The following is a 14,919-nucleotide window of genomic DNA, read 5'->3' as shown; positions in this document are numbered from 1 at the left end:
TGTAACAAAAACTGTTTATTCAAGTTCAAAATACTTTAACAAAGAACTGTTCTTTTCATAATCGATATCATTAAAAAAAATTGTATTTTACATCACATCTTAAAACAGGTACATATTTTGTTTTTGTTCTAATTGATTACTATCAAGACGATATTTTTTAATATAAATAAAACAAAAACAAAACACATTAGAGCCCGTTTTCTAAGTTTGTTTCGCTCTAAACAATCTTTGAAGTGGGCTTAATAGTGCAGTCACTGAAGGTGGATATGAGCTATTACCTCCGATTTCGTTGAACCTCCATCGATTTGCTTGAAAATTGGTGAGTGGTTAGAGGGTATCTCAAGGAACAAAGGTGAAATGGTGCTAACTTGCGCTTTTACCCTGGGGGTGGATGCCACCCCTCCTCGGGGGTGAAAATTATTTTATTAAAAATAACCCCACAATTCGATAGAGGCACAAATTATAAGCAAAATTTGTTATATAAAGTTATTAAAATAAATCAAAACTTTTTGAGTTATTAAAGATCAAAGATTTTCATTTTTCGTGAGAAAAATGCATGTTTTTAACCGATTTTTCATAAATAACTCAAAGTTTTTACAAAAAAGTTGTTATAATCAAAATTGAGGCTAATAAAAAATCAAATAAACTCCTTACTAGAAAAACCTTCGTCGAGTACCCAAATCTACGTATTCAAGCTTAAATACCGGCAAAATGATGCATTTTATAACATAAACTTATAAAACATTTGTCAAAGTTCATAGAAATATCTATCAAATAAGCCCTCGAACAACTTGATAGCATTAAAATTTATGCACCAAAAATGTTTCAAAATGTATCTTTTAAAATTTTTTCCAAAAAATGTTGTTTTTTTGTAAATAACTCCGTTAAATTTTAAGATATCAGGTTCACCTAAAAACGAATTAAAAGTTGATTCAAAGAGCTATTAAAAAATGTCGAAATTAGTCTTTTAAACGTCTCAATTTTTTAACAATAAAAGGTTAAATGGCCCCGGTTACATGGTTCTCGCAGCAAAATTGAAATTTTAAACGTTTCTATCTCGGTTATTTTTTACTCTACGGAAATAGTGAAATGGATAGAGTATTTGGAACAGAAAGAACTAAAATTTAGTTACATATCGTTGTTTACGTATATTGAGTATTTTTGGAGTTATTATCAAAAAAAAAAATGAAAAGTACGATAATTTTAAAAATTCTGATTTTTTTAAATTGTATCTTTTTTTCAAAAATATGCATTCTAAACCGGTGAAAATTGTTGAAATCATTAACTATGTTAACCTTAAGAAATTCTTGTGAGGATTACTACAAATTTTAATTTTTGTGGAAATGGCTTATGTTTTATTTTTCACTTTTCCAAAAAAAATCGAAAGGGTTCTCTTATTTTCATCATAACTTGCTTAATTTTGATGCTATTAACTTCTACTGGAGCTCATTTCATATGTACTCCGAAGTACTTTGACAAGTGCTTAACAAGTATATTCTATAAAATACATCGTTTTCCCGTTATGTAAGTTTGAATACTTAGATTTGAGTACTCGTCGAAAAAAATATACATTCAATTACCCATAACTCACATTGAAATAACATTAGTTTAGTTCTTTAAGTGGGGAGGGTATTAAATCTTTTATTATCTTTAATTTTGGTAATAATAGTTTTTTTGCAAAAGCTTATAGTTTTTGAGTAATAGTGAGAAAACAGCTTTAAAACATGCATTTTTTTTAAGAAAAAATAAAATTTTTGATACTTAATAACTCAAAAAGTATTGATTTATGTTAATAACTTTATATAATAAATTTTGCTTAGAAGTTGACCCTCTATCGATTTCTGGAATTTAAAAAAAATTCACCCCCGAGAAGGGGTGGCATCCACCCCCAGGGTAAAAGCGCAAGTTGGCATCATGTCACCTTTGTTCCTTAAAGTATCTTCTAACTACTCACCAATTTCCATGAAAATCGATGAAGGTTCAACGAAACCGGAGGTGAAAACCTTCAGTGACTCCACTATAATAATAGGATACAACTTTTAGGCTACAAATAATCGGACTTTTAATTCTGTCACTTTATAATATAGTTAACACACTGCATGATATCTACAGGTAATGAAAATAGTCTTATATTTATGAAGACTCAAATTTAATGACAGAGTTACTCAACACTATATGCTACTTTGGTGACATACTAAGAAATGAAAACTATGAGTTAGTGCGATTGGTTAGACAAGGGAAATTTCTAAGGAAAAAAGGGGACCTGGAAAACGGCGCATGTTCTGGTTGAAAATTTTAAAGCAGTGGAGTTGTTCAATCTCAAATTAACCCCTTAATTTGTAATCTCACATTATTCCTAACTTCGTCAACTTTTATAGTTTCACCGTGTATAATAGGGATGTTCACTAATTTTTAAATATAGTTAAATTCAATAGATTACAAGGTATATAAAAACGTAACAATCATAAAACTGTTTAAAAATGTATATTTTTTAAGATAAATGAGTTCATAATGTTGATTTTCTTGGAGGCTAGAAAAACGGTACCCTGCAGCGAGGCTACGGTCTGTGACGTCAGCAGTCGTAACGTCTTTGATCGACGACTAGTTTTGTATACTTATTTACGAAGTGTATTTGAATGTGCGCAGTTTTTTACGTATTTAATTATTAAAAATAAAGCCCAATAAGTGGTGTTTTGTTCCTGGGTGTGTAAATACATCAAAAAACAGTTCTAACAAGATTTTTATTACCGTTTCAGCCAATTTAAAACAGAAAAAGAAATGGTTTGTTGCAGCTAGAACTTAAAATAACTAACTTAAAGAACTAACTTAATAAAATAGACATTATAGAAGTTTTCCAGAGACTTTCGGCCCTTGGTAATAATGTAATTGTTCTTTCTGCATTTACATTTTTCAAAAATACTTATTAGTTTTCTCAGGATTCGAAAAAAATGAATGAATTTAAATAGCATTGGACCAAGATTTTGCACCTACCCCCTTAAAGAGTAAATGAAAAAGTTTCGGGACCTCAAATTTGTATTCCTTAAACTGGGATATTCCTAAAAACGGGATTCTAATAATACATACAGTAAAAGTAAACCTTGAAATAACTACATGTGGATGTAGGTATGACTTTATATTATATTAAAATCATTAATAATTTAGTGAAAAGATTGGTTGAAATGAAAATGTATAATACCCAAGTTCAAAAATATTTTTTACCTTGGAACAGTTGTCAACTCGAAATACGAAACAACCGAAATAAGATCTAGAGTTGAAAAGGACAGAGCAACATTTAACAACATGCATGAGAAATATTTTCACCCATTGCGACATAATATCTCTTTCACTAAAAATGCGGCTGCTAAAATGTTATTATTTCCGGTCTTGCTATATGGCGCAGAGGCCTGGACAATAATGGAAACATTAATGAAAAAGCTAGAGGCATTCGAGATGTGTGTGTACCCACGTATCCTCAAAATATCCTGGCGACCCACACCAACGTACAGGTATTGCGTCGAATGGGAAAACAAAAAGAAATCTCTTTTACAATTAAGAAACGAAATCTTAAATATTTCGGTCATCTCATGAGGCATGATAAATATCGTATACTCCAACTGATAACGCAAGGTAAAATAGAGAGCAAACGCGGACCCGGAAGAAAAGACACTCATGACTTAAAAACTTACGCCAATGATTTGGACAAAAATCGATCGAGTTATTCAGAAACGCCGCAAATGAAATTAAAATTGCCATGATGATAGCCAACGTCCACAACGGACAAGGCACATGAAGAAGAATAAAAATAGTTTTAATACACCTAACCAAGGTAAGGTAATAACCAGCCAATGTATGTATACAATATGCATGCATACAATGCATGCATACAACTTTCTCTATTTTTTTTGTGGAGTATTAAGCATTTATTTTTTTAGCTTAAAGAAGACATGGAAAATTATATGGAATATATACTCAGTAAAGCTGTGGTAGATTTATTTTTTTACAAGATGCCAATAAATCATACACCATTGTTACATCTACACTACAGTCAGTAGTTTATACGAATCGGCTTTCTGAAAACCTTCTTCCATTTTATTTGTTTATTTTTGTACCACCCAAAATATGTTCTTACAAACAGTCTATCCACTTTAAACTAAACAAATTCACTATAAAACTCCACTTTAACCCTGATAAAACAAGAAGAGAACAAAATAAAATGACCTGAAACGTCAAACAGGTAAACAATAACACTATGAGAATGGCGCGCGCTTGGGGTATGCAACTAGTGACGTCAGGCCAATAGAGAAGCGTTCTTGAAATTTAAAATAATGCTAGATTTCTAATAAAGATTTTTTATAGAAAGACTTTTTCAATTTTGTTGAAATTTTGGACAATTATTCCTAGGGTGTTTCTTAATCGTTTTACATGTTTGAAATGACTTTTTAATTTTTTGTGAACATCCCTATTACACTCTAGTGACGTAACTACAAACAAGGTAACGAGGTAACTATTCTAAATAGACTGCGACTCAAAATAGTCCCTTTGGCTAATTTATAATCTCATCAAAATATACTTACAAATCATCAATAACTTGCGTGGTAAAGAACAATGAACTTGCAAACTACAGTTTAATCAAGCTATTGCAAAGCTTAGGAAGTTCAAATGTAAATACCACGATTTGGCAATTAATTTAGGTTGCAAAAGGTTCACTGGACTGTAATGATTAAAATAATACTCGATTTGTTTTCCCAATGTTTCAATTATACACGGTGAAACTATAAAAGTTTAGGAAGTTAAGAATAATGTGAGATTACACATTAAGGGATTAATTTGAGATTGAACAGGAGTAGAAAAACAACAATAGAACTCTTCATAATCGCTGCAGACAGAGCTAAAGGGGCTGTGATGATCATTAATGTCCTTAAAGGATGAGGCACGCGAAGAAGAAAATGGCTAGCGGTATTAGAGCTATTGCAATAAATCACGAGATGTACCAAGAACTAAGGTATGAATCTATAAGACCATTATCCGACCAATAGAGGGCTATGGATGTGAAACTTGAGTATTGACTCAAAAATCTGTAAACCACTTGGACATTTTTGAAAGAAAGACACTGACATGAATAGTAGGCCGTACAAATGAAAACAACAGGTGGGGAATGAAATATAGTATATCAAATATATATGTATAGAAAGAACCAGCTTTATCTCAGTATGTCCACCTACAGCGACTTCAATGCACAGGCCATGTATTTAGGATGAAAGAAAACAGGCTTCCAAAGAAACTGTTGAATGCATGTCAAATTGCCAGATATATCTTGTTTTGTTAATATTAGAAAACTGACGATTAAACTGTATGGGCTAGTGTTATGGAGTGTATTAAAGTTGGGCCAGACAGAGTGATATACTATGATGCCAATGTCGTTAAGCATTGGATCTACATTAACGGCCGGTCCATATTTTAGTACGGTTTAGAACCATAGTCAGTGTTAGAACTGCTTTCAGAGTTAAAATTATGTTAAAAATATCCGTAGCGGTCAAATTGCTTATCGTAGAGCGACGAAAATGGGGTTGAATCCACTATGCGGGGTATATTTTGCTGCATATCAAAAAGACGGAAAGATATATCTACAAAATGGTGTAACCTAGAGAGCTAGCTGTGTGAGGGGTCGTGGGATAGGCTTTAACAAATACACACACCGGCACAAAAAGCGGGCACCCCAAAAAATGGGTCATTTCTAATGACTTGTATTTCTTAAACCTGATATCCGATTTAAGTAATTTTTTTAATATGTTATAACCTTATTCTTTATCAATATCGCTGTAATAATATTGTTGCTAGACAGGTACATTGTCATTGTATACAGGGTGTACGAATCAAAATGTGTTTTTTTCTCAAATTTTGGAACACCCTGTGGAATGTTCTAGCTTTTATAAAATACGGAAATTAAAACCCAACTATAGCCTCAGGTTTTCTTAATATTCTGTTTTTTTATTCATTCGCTTATGTTGGATAATAAAAAAGTTAGGCACTTTAACAACTACCCCTTTTTTCGTCAATTCAGGGTGTTTTTAAATAAGTACGGCAAACTTTAAGGGGTAATTCTGCATGATAAAATAATGACAGTTTGCTTTATAAACGTATGCCCGCAAATGCTTCGTTTCCGAGATAGGGGGTGTTATTTATTGCTCTAAAACGGTTTGCGATATGCAAATTAAATTTGGTGGATTTTAAGAGGTAGTTATTGCGAATATTTTGGCATATAATTAAGAATTTTATATTCACCATTGGCGTACATACGGGATATTACTAAAATGTTTATACCCGTATGCACGCCAATGGTGAATATAAAATTCTTAATTGTATGCCAAAAAATGCGCAATAACTACCTCTTAAAATCCACCAAATTTCATTTGCATATCGCGTTTTAGAGCAATAAATAAGTCGTCAGTTTGTAAGAACAATTTTAACACCCCCTATCTCGGAAACGAAGCATTTGCGGGCATACGTTTATAAAGCAAACTGTCATTATTTTATCATGCAGAATTACCCCTTAAAGTTTGCCGTACTTATTTAAAAACACCCTGTATTGACGAAAAACAGGGGTAGTTGTTAAAGTGCCTAACTTTTTTATTATCCAACATAAGCGAATGAATCAAAAAACAGAATGTTAAGAAAACCTGAGGCTATAGCTGGGTTTTAATTTCAGTATTTTATAAAAGCTAGAACATTCCACAGGGTGTTCCAAAGTTTGAGAAAAAAACACAGTTTGATTCGTACACCCTGTATACAATGACAATGTAGCTGTCGAGCAACAATATTATTACAGCGATATTGTTAAAGAATAAGGCTATAATATATTAAAAAAATGCTTTAATCGGAAATCAGGTTTAGTGCCCGTTTTTTGTGCCGGTGAGTGTAGAATACAATGGCATCCAAAAAACTCATACCATAAGGACATTACCATTTTATATGTATGTGCTACTATTGGGGAAATATGCTCACAGTAGGTACTACAAGGCTTAACGTGTTAAGGATTGTTGTAACCGTAAGAGAGCTAGGGATACAATAGTATAAGAAAACAGTTAATACATCATGTCCAAAGGATCTTAAGCTTCTAGTGTCTAAAAGGTTTAACGTTCAAGTGGTGATATCATGTCGACAGTGTGCATCACAAGGACAAGTTATTAAGTATTTTACAATATCTTCACTATAATAGTCACTGGGTTAATATTGTGAAGATTGCCTTAACAAGTTCCCTACGTAAAACAATGATTTAAGAGATTTTTAATTTATCTACCTTCGACTATTGAACAAAGAACAAAAAAGTATTTTCTGTTTCTTCTCAATAATTCTTGAGAAGAAAATGAAAATTTTGCCCTGATTCCCAATATACAGGGTGTCCCGAAAAAATGGTCATAAATTATACCACACATTCTGGAGTCAAAAATAGTTCGATTGAACCTAACTTACCTTAGTACAAATGTGCTCATAAAAAAAGTTATAGCCCTTTGAAGTTACAAAATGAAAATCGATTTTTTTCAATATATCGAAAACTATTAAAGATTTTTTATTGAAAATGGACATGTATCATTCTTATGGCAGGATCATCTTAAAACAAAATTCTAGTTAGATTTGTTCAGCCCATAAAAATTTTATGGGGGTTTTCATCCCTTAAACCCCCCCAAACTTTTGTGTACGTTCCAATTTAATTATTATTGTGGCACCATTAGTTAAACACACTGTCTTTAAAACATTTTTGCCTCTTAAAACTTTTTCGATAAGCCAGTGTTTATCGAGATATTTTGAATATTTATCCAATCCACCACATATTTGTATATGGTTAAGTACGATTATAGAGACCTGTTAATAATCTGAAAATGTATTTATAATTTACATTTTTAGGTATATTTTGAAAAAGAAGCCATATCTCGATAAAAGGTGACTTATCAAAAAAAGACTAAGAGGCAAAAAAGTTTTAAAAACACTGTGTTTAACTAATGGTACCACAATAATAGTTTAATTGGAACGTACACAAACATATGGGGGGTTTAAAGGAACAAAACTTTTAAAAAAACAAAAAAAAACTTTAAAGGAACAAAAATTTTATGTAAATATATTAAAAAAGAAGCCGCATCTCGATAAAAACTCGCTTATCGAAAAAATACTAAGAGGCAAAAAAGTTTTAAAAACGTTGTGTTTAACTAATGGTACCGCAATAATGAATTAATTGGAACGTACACAAAAGTTTGGGGGGGTTTAAGGGATGAAAACCCCCATAAAATTTGTATGGGGTGAACAAATCTAACTAGAATTTTGTTTTTTAAGATGATCCTGCCATAAGAATGATACATGTCCATTTTCAATAAAAAATCTTTAATAGTTTTCGATATATTGAAAAAAATCGATTTTCATTTTGTAACTTCAAAGGGCTATAACTTTTTTTATGAGCACATTTGTACTAAGGTAAGTTAGGTTCAATCGAACTATTTTTGACTCCAGAATGTGTGGTATAATTTATGACCATTCTTTTCGGGACACCCTGTATATCCGTGCTCTTATCAGTGATACCACTTACAAAAGGCAAAAAAAGTACCTAGGCTTTTTGCAGCTTACCTTCACAATATTAATATTTTTCTTTATTAAAACATTACAATAATTTAACATAACTTAAACATACACAAGTACCTTCTATTTTATTATAATATATACATATACAATTCGCAACTTATATCCTTCAACCAGATGTTTGGGACACAGTTTTGAGTTAAAGAGCCACAAAATATTCTTGTGTTTTAATGATTGTAATTTTTTGTCATTGTTATGACCGATGAAAGCATAAAATGTTTATAAAAACCCCACCATAATGATTAACAACCAATATTTCGCACTTAACTTAAAACTGCACCTCCCTTAACTGCTCTACTATTTAACAAATTCATCAGCTACAGTCTGACAAAATTCACTTTGTATTTGAGATGCGCGCAAGGAGAACAGAGACCTTAGAACTCGTAAGCGAGACAGGCAGGCACGTAGCCAAGAGGGGGGTCCATGGGGTCCAGACCCCCCCTCCAAACTGGTATCAAGACAGTAAGTTTTTTCCAAGTTATTATTATTATCTTGAAAAAGTGAACGAAATTATTATTATTTTTTACTAGGAAAGATTATACCTTTATATCATATAAAGTGTACGGTATATTAATTTTTAAAATCATCAGCATATTGTAACAAAACTTCGACTAAAAAATATTTCTTTGACTGTGCATCCACTTGACTTTAAGTATCGAACCCTGCCATAAGTCTTAACATGCATAAGCTGTAATTCGATCCGTTTAGATAACAGTGGCTAGTGGCTATGCATTTCATTTTTTGAAAAGATTTGTTTCACAGACGATGAAATATTGTTCGCATGTGATTTTCTTTTCCGTATTTCAGATTTCAGGTCATTCAAAGATAAACAGCCAAGGCGAGGGTAAACATTGACCGCACTTGTATTTTTGAGTTAGAAATAAAAATTAAGATATTTTGTTATACATAACGACTTAAGCGTAAGATCTGTTGGTGCAACCGGGCATAAGAGTCGTATCAGTTTTTTTAGGAACCAGCAGTAATGCCACCCGAAAAATAACTTAAAACCATAATAATTGTGTCAGTTCTCAAATTTATGTCATTGCATCGCAAATTCCATTTGAAGAAATTTGCGATACATTTTTGGATAATTTTATGGTTTTAAGTTATTTTTCGAATGTAACTACAATGATATTATGCTAAAAATGATGGTGTATCGCAGATTTAAAATGCGTTTATCTCGAAAGCGGTTGAGTTTAGGGAGATGAAAAAAGTATACCTTTTTTAAGTAAAACTAATAGGAGAATTAAAATTTTAATGTCAAAATTATACAGAATGAGTGATAAAAAAAATTGAACGTAATAAATGAGTGCTGAAAGGCGTATGTGGCGCCCTCTGGGCAATACATCATTTTTGGTAGGGAATTTAGTTTTCTCGACCCAAAAAACCCCCACATACCAAATTCCATGTTGTTATCTCATACTTGTCAGGAAATATTCAATAATAAATAAAAAAAAAGTTTAACGACACCCTGTATCTCGGTTATTATTAGGGAGCGGATTTTATGCTAAATGCATATTGCATGCATATTTCGCATATTTAAGAACTTTACTAAATTTTGCATAATTTTAAAGAAACGTGCATATTTTGTGCATATTTAAAAATATTTAAGTCCAAAAAAAATTTTAATTTTTTAATTCGACACAAAATATTTCCCCGCACCGGCTGTCATATTTATTAATTCGAGAACTACCTGAAGAGAGACGGTTCATTCAACTGCCTTTTCATTTTTTCTTAGAAAATACCCGATCTTTACACAAAGTACTTATAGGGTGCTTATAGTACGCCGTTATAAAATGATTGTAGGATGTTAAAATGATGAAGGATGGTTTATCGGAAAATCCGAATTTTATTTACTTTTATTATATTTAGTACAACTTGTATCCCAATTTAGTAGGTACCTATAATTCGGGTGATTCTTTTAAATCCCCTATTGTTAAGAGCATTTACACCTTTAACCATTACGATTTTCTAACGGAAATTAAAATATTCATGCTTTAGATCAGATCCCATCTTTAAACCGCTTTAAAACTTTGGAGGACATATGCGACATTTTTAATGGCAATTTTGAAATTTATTTTGGTGCAGAATTTTCGGCTTTAACAAGTTATTTTAAATACGCCCCAATTACTTCTGTTGATGTTAAAAGGAGTTTTTCAAGTTATAAAAATATTTTATCTGATCAAAGAAAATGTTTCCTCGTAGAAAATTTGGAAAAACACATTGTAGTGAATTATAACCGAAGATATATATAGTGATATTGTTGTTTTATTGCTATCAGTTTTTGTAAAAAATGTGAATAAATTGCATATATAAAAAATGATGATTTTATTTGAAAGATAATAAATAAGATTGCCGCCCCCACCCCTATAAAAGAACCCCCTAGAATAGAATAGAACAGAAAATTTGTGGTTTCTCGAAATGCGCATTTTTTGAATTTTTGTGCATATCTTGCGCATATTTCGTAATTTTTTACTGCATATATATGCGCATATTTCATCAAAATTTATCGCATATAAATCCGCTCCCTAGTTATTATAAACTTTGAACTAAGGTAAGTTAGCTTAACTCGGCCTATTTAACCTCAGGAACCTGAGGTTAAGCTATGGCCCATTCTTTACCAAACACCCTGTATAAATAAGAATATTTTTACATAAAAGTGTTTTTCAAACAATTGTGTTTGTACTGTTTGTTGGTAGTTCAAATTCTTTTAGTTTTCGTGAGTGATTCTTTTAGTTTTCGTGAGTGAGTTTTTTAGTGAACTCTGTATTTAGTCTTGACTTTGTATTCTTATTATCATGAAGAGATTTGCCCCAAAAGAGAGTTCTCAAAGAAAAATTACAAAATTTTTTCATGTGAAACCAGTGGAAATTGGTAAGTAACGTATTTTATAATAGTAGTTATGTACAGGGTGATCAGTTAAGGGTAGCGAGCGGCCATATCTCTTAAGATATTAGTCGTATAGATTTGAGAAAAAAAATCATGATAAAAGTCGCCAAGAGAAATTGCTGGAAATTATTTTCGAGTTTGTCAAACGTCCGCTAGAGGGCGTAACAACCAACACAAAGTAGAAAAATGGGATTTTTTATAGAATTTTGTCTAATGAAAATTTATCGATGATATCATTTTCATATTTACAGACCATTTCCCTACATTTTTTGTCTAAAACGTTTTGTTCTAGCTATCAAAATAAAGCGGTGGGAGAAGTTCAATTGTTTTTTTAAACAAACCAAGATTTCTTCCGTTTCTTTTGACCAATTTTAGCAAACTTAGGCTCATATGAAAGAGCATAATTTGCACTACAAAACGCTTATTTGGTTTTGAAGTTTTGACGTTTGCTGTCGCCGCTAGATGGCGTTAACTGAAATGGTAGCAAATTTTTGAGTTTTTTTCAAAAAAAAAAACAAATGTAATGGTATATTAATTTTTATATATTTTAAAAGAGGATAAATTTCTTTATAATTTAATGAAAAGAATTTATTCTCTACCTTTTTTTGAACCGTTGATATTGACCAAAATATAATTTTATTACATTAAAAAATGGCACGCCACTGTTTTTATAAAAATAAAAATCAGTTTTGTAATCTCTTATTAGTTGCTAACAAAAAGATGAATCTAAAATTTACTCTAAACATTTCTTTCAATACCTTACCGTCTAATCTAACAAAAAAATTGAGTTGTGTTTGGACCCCCCCCCCCCCAAGTACATTTCCTGGCTACGTGCCTGGAGACAGGAAACGAATAACGACTGTACATCACTCCCTGCAGATCACTCCTTCTTCTTCTTTAAGTACCGTGCCCAAATTTTAGGCGTGGGTAGCTTCCATGACAATTTGCTGATATCGTTCTCGGCCTTGCGCAGCATGTAACAATTGATCTGCTCATAAACCATGAATATTTCTTCCTACTAATTCCTCTTTCTTTGTCGATCTTTGCGTTGAGTATTAACTGCAGCATCCTGTATCTGCTACCTCTCATTATATGCCCGAGATATTTAAGTTTCCCTTTTTTATCATCTTGATTAAGTTCACTCCGTGTAGACTGAATTACGTTTGCTGCGCGATGTTCGACCTACGACTGATAGCTCCCGGTTTACCTATCGTCAACACCAGTGCGCATCCAAATATCAATACAAAGTGAATTTGGTCAGACAGTATACTCTTTCCCAGAGGCATCTTTTAGTGTGTCACAGTTTTTCGATTTCTTTCTAACGCATTAAGTTGGAAGTGACAGAAAAAAGGTACGTACGTGATTACAGTCATTTTGTAACATTTATTCTAGTTGTTGACAGATGGCGCTATAATCGAACAAAAAATGATTTACGAATTATATATTATGTTCCGTGGTGTGGTGGTTGCGTGTGTGATCTTATTGTCCACGGAAATGATTAAATGAAATTAAAATAAATGTAAAAACAACAAACTGTCTGTCAATAATATATTTATTTTCATCAGTAAAAAGAACGTGAAAGTTTCTTGAAAGAGGGTTTGTTATTCTAGCGAGTGTGTGACCGCACAGGGTGCCTGCTGTGACTCTACTGAACTACAAACATCAGTTTGTCATTATGTGGTTTTAAGAACCGTCTTCGAATGCATTTAAAAAGTAATTTATTGACATAAGGTCTGATAAGGTAATTTATTAAATGTGGAATTTTTGTTCCCCATACATAAACTGAACAGGCCATTAACATCTGGTTTCGTATAGATATTATGAGCTGAAAGAATGTGAATGTTAAATGGGACGTATTATTTCATTTTGAAAAAGTTATTAAAAAATTAAAAATTAAAATTAGCAAAATAGTAATTGATGGGGGGCGGACATATATACGACTATAATCTGTACAATGTATAAGACTATACAAATCAAGAAAAATACCATTTTATAAATGCAATAAACACAATTTATTTGCTTTTATACCAAATTGCAAATAAAAGGGTTTATACTGCAATACCTTTTTCATATTTGGCTGATTACGATTCTGACAACTGCCAGATTTAACTAAAATGTCATGTTAGAATAAATGTTATAAATGTGTATTATCACGGAATTACCTTTTTTCTGTCACTTGTGACGCACTGAAAAATGCCTCTGAGAAGGACCATACCTGTGAAAGTAAAAACTCTGAGTATAAAACATACAATACATTCACTTTTATGTAACAGCAGACCGTTAACATCTGTTTAGAGGATATCTAAAACATAAAAGCTGTACACTAAATTATAATCACAAAAATCGAGAATCAGACTGTCTCTGTAGTCTGTCAATTGGTTTCATAAAACCAGTCTTTGCAATCCTTGTAACTGTTCAAGGAGGAGTTAAAATACAGAGCACATGGAATTTTAAAGAGAACGTTAGAAAAAAAATTTTATCATCATTTGCAATCATGGTTTTAACAACCCAAGGTATTATTATTATGTACAGTGGGCAGCTTCTAAAGGTTCTGGTGGGGGATGGCGTCTATGCGCAATATTATAATCGGTATATGAGAGAGAAAGTATTCGAAATAATTAAATAACAAATAATATAAAATTTGTTATTGCATTATTTCGAATACTTTCTCATACAGCGACTATAATACTGCGCATAGACGCCATCCCCCACCGGCACCTTTAGAATCTGTGCACTGTACGTTAAATAATAAAAGGTTCTAAAAGGTTTTTTTATTGTTTTGAAACTTTTTCGTGTATTCTCTCAACTTTGATCAAAACAAAACAAAACTTTTCGTTCTAGAATATCCCGATCTTATTGTCAAATATGACTTTTGTGTTGCCTATTTCCTGAATTTCTGTATCTTTGACACTTGACATGTGCGTTATGGGTTGCCTATAAGCTTTGGAAAAACACTTATCTTTTTAGGTTAGGGTTAGACCATAGTCAACGAGGTCCTCCTTGAAAGTAAAGATTATACAAAGACTTTTCTCTATACAAAACGTTTTTAATCGTCTTTCAGCATACTGAGAGGATTTGTTTTACCTGCCCTAGGCGATGCATGGAAACCGGGAATACTGCTACTACTGACACCTAAAAAAATGGAAAAATATATTTAGTCGAGCCTATTGATTAGAACAACACTGCAACGAGTTCCGTCTGATAAGCGTAATAAGTCATGTAGTAAAAGTCCTATTAAAAGTCTTACATAACCGAATCTATAAAAAGTGCAAAACAATCATCGCAGACGATCAGTTTGGATTCAGAGTCCGCATGGGAACGAGAGAAGCCCTCATCAGTTTACTAGTTCTCGCCCAAAAATGCTACGACCAACAGAAAAATATATTTATATGCTTTATAGACTTC

At 32.1% G+C, this 14,919-nt stretch overlaps 1 protein-coding gene across 5 annotated transcripts in view; it reads right to left on the bottom strand.

The window, feature by feature from the left end:
- Positions 1-14,919, bottom strand: part of LOC114347039 (SPARC-related modular calcium-binding protein 2) — a 186,211-nt gene continuing 171,292 nt past the window's right edge. For all 5 annotated transcript variants that reach the window (XM_028297783.2, XM_028297775.2, XM_028297798.2 and 2 more), the window contains one exon: positions 1-14,646. In XM_028297783.2, coding sequence (XP_028153584.1) covers positions 14,561-14,646 — 86 coding nt within the window. In that variant the 3' untranslated portion in view covers positions 1-14,560. The remainder of the gene's footprint in view (positions 14,647-14,919) is intronic.

Source organism: Diabrotica virgifera, chromosome 9 (genome assembly GCF_917563875.1).
Source record: "Diabrotica virgifera virgifera chromosome 9, PGI_DIABVI_V3a".
In the NCBI taxonomy this organism is placed as follows: Eukaryota; Metazoa; Arthropoda; class Insecta; order Coleoptera; family Chrysomelidae; genus Diabrotica; species Diabrotica virgifera.
This window is presented reverse-complemented; position numbering and strand designations above follow the sequence as displayed.